General features: G+C 40.0%; 2 protein-coding genes across 3 annotated transcripts; one reads left to right on the forward strand and one right to left on the reverse strand.

Moving 5' to 3' along the window:
- Nucleotides 1–246: 246 nt before the first annotated feature.
- Nucleotides 247–1,949, reverse strand: ndufb6 (NADH:ubiquinone oxidoreductase subunit B). Its single transcript, XM_079159573.1, has 4 exons — nucleotides 1,701–1,949; nucleotides 1,085–1,177; nucleotides 599–643; nucleotides 247–381 (listed from the first exon to the last, which is right to left on the reverse strand). Exons 1-4 carry the CDS (start codon nucleotides 1,878–1,880, stop codon nucleotides 316–318), a joined length of 384 nt encoding a protein of 127 aa, XP_079015699.1. The 5' UTR covers nucleotides 1,881–1,949; the 3' UTR covers nucleotides 247–315.
- Nucleotides 1,950–3,357: 1,408 nt separating this feature from the next.
- On the forward strand, nucleotides 3,358–12,466 carry LOC306695467 (PRELI domain-containing protein 1, mitochondrial-like). 2 transcript variants are annotated; one of them, XM_079158717.1, is made up of 6 exons: nucleotides 3,358–3,473; nucleotides 4,675–4,872; nucleotides 5,731–5,956; nucleotides 6,996–7,109; nucleotides 7,648–7,726; nucleotides 11,176–12,466. In XM_079158717.1, exons 2-6 carry the CDS (start codon nucleotides 4,781–4,783, stop codon nucleotides 11,295–11,297), a joined length of 633 nt encoding a protein of 210 aa, XP_079014843.1. In that variant the 5' UTR covers nucleotides 3,358–3,473; nucleotides 4,675–4,780; the 3' UTR covers nucleotides 11,298–12,466. The 2 variants fall into 2 exon arrangements, with proteins under 2 accessions (XP_079014843.1, XP_079014844.1); XM_079158718.1 differs by lacking the exon at nucleotides 3,358–3,473 and having other exon boundaries at nucleotides 4,692–4,872; nucleotides 5,748–5,956.
- Nucleotides 12,467–13,240: the final 774 nt, after the last annotated feature.

Here is a 13,240-nt window from a genome sequence, read left to right on the forward strand (position 1 = left end):
TCCAATTCTCCATAAAATACTGCTAACTGATTTCCACATTTTAACCGATATCTGTTATCAGTTTATGGCATTTTAATGCTTTTCCACTTACATTAAATCCCCATCCCATTAACAAGTGAAGTTACAAAATGTCATTTACAGCAATCCCTAAAATATTTTTGTAAAAAGTACTACAGCCTCTCACTCAAGAATTTACACTGTAATATGTCACAATTTACCTCAATATATAATCACTTGCACTCATAAATGATTTTATAATATTTTATTGGCATATACACAGTTTTTACAACAAAAAATTATTGAACTATTTTAACTTCAGTGATGGCCATGGGTCTCAGGAAGATCTGGAACACTTTCACCCGTTTCCAGAATGGTGTCGCCCTAAACACAAAAACAAGGACAAACAATTCAGAAATACTCCTTTTACCCCCCACTTAGACATCTCATAGAACAGCTATTGTCAGAGCATCTCACGACTGTGGTCAATTTGCATGTAATCAGACTGTGGGACAATCAGATGTTACTATAGCTGGTAAATCAAGCCAATATGCAGCTGTATGTACAAAACAAATGCAATTAATAAATGAGTCATACTTACAGGGAACAGCTTGGGTTTCAATTCCACAATGCCATATGGTCTTTGCTGTAGGGGACAATGACGTTGTTATTTAGTATGCTGACACCTGCATGCATTGAGTATATAATGTATGTAGTGATGTGTGGTACCCTTGTTTGTCAAATGCAACAGCGAATGAAAGAACATGGATTAAAGTCATTGCTGCACGTCCGTCATTCTAAAGTACTCCTGCTTTCTTTGGAAGTTACCCTACTTGTATGCTATCTAAATAATTAAATAAAACTTTAGATGGTTAACCATGTAGGTTATTATACAGGAACATACATCCACAAGTTCCTTAAAGAAAGGCTCATAGAAAAATACACAACAATACAACTGTTGGTCGAACTCTATTGCACAGAACTTGGAGACAGGAGTCCTACTTATCAATTCATACAATTATTTTCACACATCTATATTTCTGTTTAGTAGTATCACAAATAATGTAAAACATTTCTGTTGACTTACAGCAATATGGTATTTCACACAGTAGTGAACAATCCAAGCCGGTATCAACAGCCGTGTTAATGTGAAAACTCCACCTGTGTATGCTTTGTAGGTCTGCAAGTAGATGCACATAAGAGAAAGGTTATCATATATAGAAGAAGAGAACATAATGAATCAGTGTTTATTAAACAGACAATGCATACGTCAATACAGGCTGGTGCTTGCTCTCTAACTTTGGGTAGGTCAGGAGTTTATGCATGTAAAATATTCAGCTGTAAAATACATACTCACAAATAGTGTTTGTAGTCCATTTCATAACAAAGTCACTTGCCTCTACAGCAAGGCTGCAGCTATTTTTGTCACTTTGTTGTCAAATGATAAATGTTGTACAATACGCACAAGTTATTATTTTAATAATCGGTCGAAATAACAACAAGACTGTCATGTTAAGAGACAAGTAGGACAAGGCTGTATTGTAGCTAACGTTTTATACGTTAGCTAACGTTTTATACATTAGCTTAAGCTGTAGTCTTAGTACGTAAACCTCCAGTTTGTTAACTGATAGTTTGCGTATGTTCAGTTATCATCGGTGGTTGTTTTGCTAGCTAGCTAGCGTTAGCTGTGTACCGGGACTCACGTAAAGCCTCCATAGGCTCTTGGGCTCCAGAAAGCCAGCCCAGAACTTAGCGACTGTGCCGAGAGGCTTCGCTTGTATTACGGGCTCCCTCGGGCTGAGCTCCTGGTCCTTAAGCCACTTTCTCCGGAGCGTGGCGATCTGCTCGACACGGAGCTTCTCGTCTGGTGTGTACCCAGACATTGTTCTTTCTTCTGGATATTCAACCTCAGAAGACCTACAATGACACCATGGAGGACACTTCCCTTTGCGGGCAAATGAAGAAGAAGAAACGGAAATGTCGCACAAGTTGGACAGTACGACACATTGTAGTGCGACACCTACTGGCCCGGAGGAGCACATGCGAAATCGTGCATATTTTCTTATTTTCTTTTATTCTCGTATTTGCAATGCAATTAAACCTTATTTTGAGAGCGACAGAAAAAAATGCAGTGTGCGAAGAGTGTTAACAACTTGTCAAACATTACCTTGGTTCAGTCCATAGGTTCAGTCCATTGGTTCATGACTATAGGCTATTCATAACATACATAATGTTTACAGATGTGAGTCACACATCAGTGATCAGCATAATGACAATTTGCATAAATAACCTTTTATCAACAATGTAATATTTTTGTTGTTCATGCCCAGTTTTATCCACTAGATGGTGAAAAACACAAGGATGATAAGAAACTCATACATGTTTTATGAGCAACAGGGCCTAAAGGCACACCACCAATTTGAGATGCCTTGGTTAGTACTCCACTGCCTTTGAAAACAGTTCTGTAATTTATTCTGTGGTTCTGAAGGAGTTTTGTCAAGTGTGAGATTAAAATCTCTTGATGATGTCATGGTGGTATCATCTTGAACCACAGGGCCTAACAGTAAGGATATCTCTTCCTCTTCTTATCAGAATCGGGTGTCAGGATAGAGGGTGTCGCATGCTGTAGGCTAGAAATTGAAAGTCCCTTGGGGCAAATTTTTTGATTTTATGACATTGGACTGTACAAATAAAATTGACTTGACTTTATGTGATGTTAATCTAAAAGAAAAAAACTAAGTGGTAAAACTATGCTGTGGCTGAAATTTACGTTTATTAAACTGCGGAGAGCAGTGGACTATGCAGATCTCTGGCATCTGCAAACGGGGCAATCGGTGTGTGTGTTACCTGGGCAAATTATATATTCTCACAAAATAACATCCTTAATTTGACTTTATTTAAAACCTCACCATGACCTCACTAGTGACGTCACAGACCATGCCTCCATTCGTTTGAGACAATTGTGTTAATTCAAAACACAAAATTCTGTACGATGTATTTGTTTGTCATTCAGGGGCTGTATTTCTATGGGTTCAGTGCCAATTTAAAACAAGGAATACATGTTTATTGATGATTTGGCATGGTCAAAAATAAAATGTTGGATTTCATGGCTGCTATTTCTAATCACACACGAGTTTCAGTACCTTTAACCATGGGACCATGCTGCATGGTGATTATGCACCTTAAATAAAAATGTATTTATTGAGAGAAAACATGTCTAACATCCAGATTATAAACTCTTCATGAAGGCAATGACACTCCGGTACAGTAGGTGGCGACACGCACCTCTCACGCTGGTGTGTTGCCCGATATTGAACAAGGAAGAAACGTATCCTACGCATCTCTGGTCCGGAGTCCTGAGTCCGATCCTGCTGTGTCTGTCACATGTAGGATGATGCACGTAATCAGTTAACGTTGTGCAACCAGGCACTCTTCAGATATGTATTAGCCTAATTGTTCAGTAGCAGTGACTTCAGGTAAGGTGTCTCTCGTTTCCTCACAAGGTTAGCCAGGAGCTAGTTAACTTAATTAACCTCAGTGGAGCTCTTGTTGTTGTAAGCCAGCTGTTAAAATCTCAACACAGTCATGATTGAGCTGTAAAATAACTAATATGCCGACTGTCACATCTGTTGAAGAAGTTAACTAGCTGTTAGCTATCCAAGGAGCTAGTATACAGTCTATGGAGCTAACTTGTTAGCAGTAGCATTAGCCATCGAGCTAAGTCCTTACCTCAGCTGCTGTATAGCGCGATGTAAAGCCATAAGTCAAGGTGACATGTGTACAGATTGCGTAAGTAACGGTGACTTTACTCAGATACCACTTGTGTCACTTATTGTGAGCTGTTAAAACATAACATGTGGCGCTAAGGACGTGTTATGTTATGCTGTAGTTTGGCAAAAAGGATATATTAACTCAAACATAAAAACAGATCCTCCTCACAGTTGATTAGGAAGACTCATGTGATACTTAAGAAGCAATTATATTGTGCAGTTAAAATAGAAAAGACAAATAAATATAGTTATTGTGTGTAGGCAGGTGGGGAAGTATGTAAACAATGCAAAAGAAGCTGTGTACAGTATATAGGTGGTATGGTTGGTGCTGTATAGTTATTGCAAGATTGTATGGGTGTGAGACGAATGTTGGAATAATGATTACATTGGTATTGGAATAAATTAATCTATACGGAAAGGTAGTTTTATACATCTAATAATGTATATACAGCAGGAGTGGGAGATATGAATACAATCTTCTGTCACGTTATAAATAATTGTATGTTGTGATATCGATAGATATGAAAGAAACATTTCTAGCATATTTCTAACTTGCAGAGTAAGCCAGAAATGTATATATACCACCAAATGCATGTACATAATCACATTGAAGCAAAACATCATATTAAAATGAATACAATACTGCCTTAAAGCAGCTCTGCTTATAGATATGTAACATTGACTACAGTGGCCTAATATACCAAGAGATACTGATAAGATAGCTCTACCACGGTACAACTGTATCATCGTCATCAAAACAATATCCCTTTACTGTCGAGTACAGTTGTTGGACAACAAAGGGATATTATGTACATGAAACCGTATTTATAATCTGCAAGTACCTTTTTATTTAACGCTCCTTGATGGTTGATATATCGGTAAAGTTCTTTCTCTTCTCCTTTCACAGGACTGTGCCAGATTTTGGATGGAGTCAGCACCCAAGTTTTCATTGTCTTATGAAGTTGCAGCCAGGTCACTCAGGGTTCGAAATTCAAGCCATCAGCGAGTGAAGAATGGTCAAGTATTTCAGTAATAGCATAGACATCAGGAGTACTTGGGACCATGTTGTCTCTGCTTTTTGGCAGAGGTATCCGAACCCATTCAGGTAATAACTTCATTCTTAGTGTTTTATCAGAGAGGCTCGTTGTAAAGTCGCAGCCTTTCAGAGATTGTATTTTTACAATTAAATGAATAAGCCACAATCATCCTTGCTCAACTTTGTTTAGATATGAGTGACCAGGAAAAAGGGCAGAACAAGACTACGTTGGGAACCTGTATTTGTTTTTAGTCTCGGCTTTTAATGCGATATTTCACCAGCTACAGAACATTTGCAACCAACGTCATCATAAATGTAATGAGAAGTGTTTACGTTCTCAGATCAGTATTGATGGATTAGAAAACTCAACTCAGCTGAGGACCTTTTGAGATGTCGTGAACAGTGTTGTTGTTGTGCAGGAATATTGCTGTCATATTGAGTTATTAGGATGAAGAGGAGTGTATTGTTGAACCGTACTATATAATTAAGGTGAACCTTATGTGCGTTGCTTTGCATTTACACACCTACAACTAAAGAGAGCCCTCAGTCATGATACGAGTAGAGAACAACACCTTCAGAGATCTTTGCTGTATGCTAGCTCACAAACATCAGTGACAAAGAAAACAAACATACACATTCTCTTTCTCATTCTCTAATTTAGTGTTTTAATTAAGAAGTGGACCCCTTCTTTAAATAACGGAAATTAAAACCTGAGAGTGAAAGGATAGGTTCACACCCATATGTACATTGACACAGTTGACACAGTTTTTGTTTGCGGGAATCATTCCTAGTATTCATACTGGCCATTAAGAGATCCCAAAATGGGGGACAAAATCCATTTTACGATTATATTGCAAACTTGAACTGTGGGTTAGTCAAATCCATTGCGTATCCTTTGTCTCATTGCTTTGTTTTTATATCAATCAGCACCCATGTTCTCACAGAGGATGTTGTGTACCGGGAGGTGACTGCGGACCACCGGCTTCTCTCCAGACGCCTCCTGATGAAGACCAATCGGCTGCCTCGATGGGCGGAGCGTGTCTTCCCCGCCGGCATGTCTCGCTCAGTGTACATCATCGAGGACTCCATCGTGGACCCGGTCAACAGGACTCTCACCACCTACACCAGGAACCTCAACCACACAACTCTCATGGTGAGGTGTCTGACTCTCTGTGGTTTGTTTCTTTTTAGTGCATCATTCCTCAGAAGTCTTTGAGAAATACAAGCACGTTTGCTAACAAGTTTGTTGTTTCAACTTAAAAGGTGATGATGTATCAGAGTTGTGTTCACAACTGCCCCCAAGTGGCCAAAAGAAAATGGCTTCGATCTCTAGTGGTTCATGTTATCACATTGCTTCAGTGAGATAGGAAAGTACTGACATCACTGTTAGATGTCATTACAGGTGCAGTATTGCATACCTCTTACAACAGTCATGCAGTGCGTTAAATTTGTATTTTCTCCGATTCAAAAAGATCTTGTTGTTGGCACTGTAAACTCTGTGGGCAGAGTAGAAAAGACTGAACTCTGTGTCACGACTGCACAGGGCAGTCCTGTGTTGCTGCTTTCCCCAGACGGGAGGAGGAGATATTAATTCAACCAGCCCGATCTTCAAAGGAGGCGAGCGTTTGAGCGCAGTTCAGATGTATTAATCTACCAGGGAAGAGGGACCTCGACATGACTTGTACATTATGCAGCTTTAGGATGTGCTACTTTCACACTCTCACACTAATGCAGGAGGGAGTTGAGCTGCCACAACATGACGTTAAGCTAAATGGTCGTAATCAAAGAAATTTGTCTGATCAAAGCGTTCAGATCAAATTGCAAAAATTCCCCAAATATTCTCACCTTGTCATTCGTTGTACGTGTATGTTTGATATATTATGAATTAAAATGTACTCTCATTAAATCTAACAGAGGCTTGCAACTTGTGTTGTCCACACGATATAAAGTGGTGAAGATCAATCATGCAGGAAAAGTGAATTCATTTGTTTCCAGCATCTGTTTTCATTATAAATCAGCCTTTAAGTATGTCGAAACTCTGCATTACAAACATTTATTCAGCTCTTCCACTTCTGTTCCTGACGGCGTGCGTCCTGCGCGACAAATTGAAACGGTTGCACAGCTTTGTCCTTTACCTCATTCGCTGTCCCCTTTCTCCCCCCTCCCTCCCTCCCTCCCCCCCCCGATGTCAGTCAGTTGAAGAGCGTTGTGTTTTCCAAGACTCAGTGGAGCAGCCAGCCACCACCCTGCTGAAACGAGAGGCGTGGATATCCTCAAATGTGTATGGACTCTCCAGACCTATTCAGGTACTTCTACCCTCTTTGTGCAGTTAGTAGTTAGCCATGCTTTAATCAACTGTTAAAGTATTCTGAGTGTAATATACATTTTTATCCTATTCTTAGTTTTTTTTCTTTAAAAAAAAGAAGCCATTATGTTCTGTACATATATCAGATATAAGTTGATCAGTTGAATTGTAGCAAGATTGTAGCAAAAGACACTTAGACTTATTAACAATCATCGCCTACTTTTATCCATCCGATAGTGTAGAAATAGACACGTTTACGCTTTAGTTTAAGTATGTACATTTGTTTTTATCCTAGAGGGTAACATACAGAATCCAATTCCCAAGGCCGTAGGCATCAGAGGCCAAATGCCAAAATATAGAAGTGGGAGATTTGAGGGGAGAGGTGAAAACTGTGCCAAAAATATGTCAACCAATAATTGTTATTATTAGATGTGGAAGATGCCAGACTTTGATATCCCGAGAGAGAGCGAGAGAGGACTGTTGGCTTAGTGTTGTTTTTTTCCACATGTAAAGTCATTTCCTCTTCTGCCTTTTCCCAGGAGTTCGGATTGGCCCGCTTCAAGAGCAATCAGGTGAAGTCCATGAAAGGGCTGGAACACGCACTGTCCAACTTACAGGGTACGTACACTTCCCCACTAACAGAAACTAACGGGGGAAAGAGAAGAGGGAAACAAAACAGCTTATTTTTAACTGTTGCTATTTCTGGAGAGCAGAAACTCTTATGAGAAGGAGGGCTTTCTTTCCCCAAAACGTTAGACTGCGACACTTTGTATGCAATTGTTTTGACTTATTTATGGTTTGATTTATCTCTGCTTTCATGGTGAAAGTAAAAACTGAAGTGGCATTCAAATGTTAACATTTACCCTGACCTACGTTTGAAGCAGTAGCTACTCTGTTTTTGAAACACCATGTGACTGCAGAGGGATGTGAGACAAACAGCTTGGACTTCTGAATTTAGACCAAAACAATTTAGGCAGTCAGTGTTGCCTAAACTAAAAACGGTGGACTAGGCCATGTGAGAGGCACGTGACAGACATCAATTACCTGATTGCATAAACATGAACAAAACCTCAGGCTAACTACAGGTGCGGTCTGTAAAATATGGGTCTTCAGAAGCAAATAGTGGCCGCTGTCGAAGACTACAGTACCTGCAGAGACCTGTGTCCTTCATCACAACTACGGCTGAAATAAATGGTATTCTTTTCATTGTTGATTAGTTGTTTACTCCAAAAATGTCTCTCAAATCTACCAACGTCTAAGTTGACACATTCAAATTCCTTGTTTTGTCCAACCAAGAGTCCAAAACAAAATTGAGGTTGATAGAAAATAAGAAATAGCAGAAAGAGCCACATTTGTGGTATTCTTGTTTGAATTCAGCTATAATCACAACCCCTTATCCTTTATACATCATCACACCCTGAAAAACTACAATTTCTTTGTATTTGTTTGGCTGACTTGGCTTTTATAGACTTTATTAAGAAGGCAAATGCAAATAGAAACATTTAAGGTCGAAAAGTAGAAGCTCTTAGATGAGCACGGTAGTGCCTCGTTTGGCAGTGGGCCCTGGCGAGTGAGGTTTATGTCGCGCTACAATCTCTGTGTTGTGCTGATCCGGCGTACTGTTGTCTAAAGGGCCTTCTCCCATTGTTGTGATTCTGTCCCACTGCCCCTTTGTTGATGGCACTGCAGGGATCAGGCTGAGCGTTGTGGTAAGTACGTTAGCAGTTGGGCATCCATCTGACAACCCAGGCCGTGCCCAGAGTTGTCACATGATGCCACATATGAGCCTCACACAGTAGACTTGTGTAGCTGAGGTAGTGCCTGTCTCCCCTCGCGTGCTGTGTGTGTGTGTGTGTGTGTGTGTGTGTGCAGATACACAACACGGTTTTGTCCTCAAAAGTCAGAAACTCAGAGTGACGGTGACTGAAAAGTTGATCTAGCGTCGGTGTAGAAGTAGCTAGTGTATAGTTTAGCTGACCCTAATGTCATAAACTGAACTTTAAGATCTGTACTGTGGTGTTTGTTGTTTTACATTGTTTTAAATCACAATCTCTTTAGTTACAATCCAGCTAAATTAGATACATAAAGTTGTGCATTTGTCCTTCCATTGACATTAAACGAATCCTATGTTAGACAGTAGAGGCAAACCTTTGTGACTTTGAAAGGAGTGTCAATTACTGCATTTTGTATGGCAGTATAGTCAATAACACGTGCTGTGGAACAGAGAGGACCCCCAGTGTTGTTGCTTCAAAAACCTAAAGTCATTATGTATTTTGGTTTTATACCGTGTATTTTCAACCATCTATTTTAAAACACTCCCCTCTGATTGGACAGAATAGAGTGCGTGAGGGAGAGGACAGTGTCATGAGTGGGGTGGATTCATGTATTGTTGTGATTGCATGCAATGCAACTGGGACTGTGTGCCTCTGCTGTCATCTGATCTGGATGTTGATCTGGAGTTTGTGCTTTTTATTGTCTGCCTTTATGGATGACATAGACTGTCGGATGGATGCAGTGCTCGTCTCATACGTCCAGCATTTTCTCACATTCAGCTCCGCAGCCCTCTCCTGATCTCTTGCTGTGGATACATTCAGTGAATTAGCATGGCTGCTCTCATCAACTGCTATTAAGGCCCCAAGAAAGAGCCGATGCAAAACTATGAAATGTGTTCACTCAAGTTCTCAGAGAAACTGGTGCTCATAAGTACAACTCGTGTTCATCCCCTCGGGTAAAATGTTTTTTTTAATTAGAAAAACAAAGAATGATAAATCTCAATATGGGAATATTGAGATCCAGCTGTAGTCAGTTCTTCCTCATAGTCAACACTCGTGGATGTTAACATGGGCAAGAAGAAAGGCGTCGTCGTGTTTCAGTGAAATGAGGAGAAAAGGGCAGAGTGAGAGGTGAATATTGCAAGTGAAGAGGGAGGCCCTTAAAGTTTAACAAATGTCAGCTCTCACAGTTATCTTCAGTTTAAATGTATGAGGTCCTGACAGCAACACAACATGGATTTTTTTTGTCAGAATGATAAATATAGAAAATGAATTTGACAAACTTATTTATAGCACCCCGTAAAATCAATTGGATTTTTTTATACGCTGTAATTAAGTGAATGAAAATCAGCCCTGAGAAACCAGCTGACGTACGGCAGTGCTGCTTCTCTTGTTGTTTTTTTAGACATTTCCTTCAAATAAACACCTAAAACTCCCAAAAGACTTTGGGAATGCTGCAATTTTTCTGATATTGTGAAAGTACCTGAGGGTGGATTTGCTTCCATTCAAGCAGTGAGTTCGGTTGTTTTTCACTTTCAGCAGAGTCGGTGGGGCCTCTGCACCAGACTGTGTGATGCAGTCAGGGAATCAAATCATACTCAAGAAATCAACTCCTCTTTAGTGAGGAAAGGGGAACATGTTGAAACCAGTTTGACGGCCTCAAGTGTAATCGGCTGCTATTACGTCGACTCTCAATCTCAATTACATTAATAGTTATTGTAGTTAGACGTCAGATCGCTCTCTAAAAATCATTTTCCCCTCGCAGTGTGCCCGGGACAAAAAAAAAGAGGTTCGGCTCTACGTGTATACAACCACCGTGATGATCTGACCAGCTTGCTCCATTCTTATATTTTTAACGTTCCTTCGTACCAAACTTCCAGCGTGTTTGTGTGCTGTCAGACACTATGAAATAGACGCAGTCGAGCGTATCTTGCATTCACAATTGTCCTTAATTAAGCCTTCAATGACTAAATATGTTTCAGATCCCACCACTGATGCAGCCTTTGAGAAATCCTCGTTCTACTTTTCAGCCTATCGCTGTTTTCTAGCAGTAGTACGTTTCCTCTCGCGCACCAAACATCTCCCACGTGGGCCTTCCTATGTAAACGTCCTGTCGTGTCTGAACAACGTTTATTTTAAAGTCGCGTACTGTATGTCGGCGTCACTTTAGCGGCTCGATGAAGCCAGCAATGCTCCGTATTCCATGTCTGGAAAAGGCTTAAAGAAAACATATTGTCCTCATTCTGTCTTGTGTTTGTCTCACTCTCTCACTCTCACTCTCTCACTCACTCACAGGAGAGACGCCCCAGCGGCTGCTCAGGGACTCGGTGAAGGGCGCATCGGAGAAGGCCAAGGAGACGGCTAAGAGCCTGGCCTCAGCTGCTGCTGGCCCACAGAAACCCCAGCAGTACGTGTGAGAGGAGGATGTACAGGTGACATGAACTCAACACGATGCCTCCTTTTGATCATCGTGACTGGACTGGACGTTTTCTGGGATCTCGCTGATCGCCGGTCGTCCTCCGGGCTTTTTCTTTCGTGTAAAGCGGCCTCTCTTCTCTACGGGTTGGACTTTTGTCTCGTTCTTTTCACTACTCTCAGCTTTCTGTCCTCGTTGAATCTCAGGTGCTGAGCCTTTTGTCTGAAACATAATGCCTTTTGTGGAAAAGTAACTACGTCGGCTATAAATGCACATTTTCATATTTTGCCAAATATGTTTATTTATTTATTTAGCATATTTATCTAAACATAGCACAAAAAGTAAGGACATTTCTGTTTGCTAGATTGTTTTTGTTGTAACAATGCTTCCTCATTAGACCAAATCATAATACTGTGACTGTGAAGTTTTATTTCATCTTGAAAAAGGAAGAACAAGGAGTATGAATATATATATACTGTATGCATAAACAGTATATATAAACGATATAAGTATACAGTATAACGGTACTATTATTGTCATATGTTCAATATCTTAATGATTTCTTCCTTATTTGACATTTTTTCCACTTTCAAACGGATCATCATTCAGTGTGTGGTACTGTTGTCGTCACACAATGCATTCTGTCATATTGCGCACATTAATAAAATCCTTTGTATAAATGCTACTGGTTAGTCACCATCAGAACGACCTGCACTGAAGCTTTGATAATCAAAAGTGACTTTTGGGGGAGAAAAAGTCAGATTGAGCAAAGTTTTCACTTCTCTGTGCTCAGATCTACTCTGTACCTGTATGACCATGTGACTGAGGTGCGTTAGTGAACATGTTTTTAGATTAGATTGTTTCGACTGTTGAAGCTCGAGTAGCGATAAAGATGATCTATTATTGTAAAGATTTGAGTCATTGCGTTCCTTCTTAGATGGAATTGTCTGGATTTTTCTGCTTCAAGAAGACTTCCTAGTTATAGTTCGAAAATTGACATTTAAATGATTCTTTGAAGGATTATTTAGCATGAAGCATTTGTGATATCGTTTACATATGTAGATTTATTTTTACTAGGTAGTAAGATATGTAAAAACAGAATACATGTGAAATGTAATAATTGTGTTGGCTCATTGTCAAACTAAGCCTTAATATAATGTCATAGGTTATTGAGTTAATTTTGCCTCTTTGTTGATTTCACCAGATAAAAAGTGAACTCTGACCTTTAAAAAACGAGTTAATCTGTTCTACAGATCAGGTTCACAGCTGCACAAACCTCACAGGAAGCCTGTTCACATCTGTATCTGCATATTCCTGCTGCTGGTTTTCTGTTTCCCACCCACAACAAGTGTCATACATACATACATACATACATACATACATACATAGTACCATACAGTGTATTATAAATACCAGGCAATGCAACAACTTTATGTATAAAACATTTTAATTATATTACAATGAGAGAATACACAATACCTTCAAGTGTTTGCTAAAATGTAGCCAGCACCAGGTAGTCGTGTACATACACTCACACACACAAAACAAAACAAAAAGGAACTTATATAACATCTTCTGAATGCATATTACGCATCCGCTAAAAGGGAACATATTCACAGGTCTCTGGCACAGAACTCTCCCTACTATGCACAGTACGTCGGCCCAAACAAACTCCTCCTCAACTATAAAAACCCGGCCAGCTCGCCCTCCTCTCCAGCTTCGAGGCTCCTGTGGGTTTAAAGGATGAACCACTATGAAGATGCGAAATAAGGAGAAAAGCCATAAAGCCTGGGGGCTGACCTAAAGCATACACGTAGTTAAAGCTACTTGTCTGGAATCGCATATCATTCAGCATGGAAGGGGTTAAAAGTGACTATTTGGCAGGAATAACATTTCATGGAAGTCATCGTGTTGGTTTTTACATAAGCACCGTTACTCAGCAGG

The sequence above is a fragment of the Pholis gunnellus genome, assembly GCF_910591455.1.
Source record: "Pholis gunnellus genome assembly, chromosome: 5".
Taxonomy (NCBI): domain Eukaryota; kingdom Metazoa; phylum Chordata; class Actinopteri; order Perciformes; family Pholidae; genus Pholis; species Pholis gunnellus.

Coding starts and splice junctions, on each gene's coding strand:
- LOC306695467 (XM_079158717.1), top strand. CDS start 4,781: ATGGTCAAGTATTTCAGTAATAGCATAGACATCAGGAGTACTTGGGAC. Junction 5,957..6,995: donor TCAACCACACAACTCTCATG/GTGAGGTGTCTG, acceptor CCCCGATGTCAG/TCAGTTGAAGAGCGTTGTGT. Junction 7,727..11,175: donor CGCACTGTCCAACTTACAGG/GTACGTACACTT, acceptor ACTCACTCACAG/GAGAGACGCCCCAGCGGCTG.
- ndufb6 (XM_079159573.1), bottom strand. CDS start 1,880: ATGTCTGGGTACACACCAGACGAGAAGCTCCGTGTCGAGCAGATCGCC. Junction 1,178..1,700: donor AGAGCCTATGGAGGCTTTAC/GTGAGTCCCGGT, acceptor ATCTACTTGCAG/ACCTACAAAGCATACACAGG. Junction 644..1,084: donor GTGTGAAATACCATATTGCT/GTAAGTCAACAG, acceptor TGTCCCCTACAG/CAAAGACCATATGGCATTGT.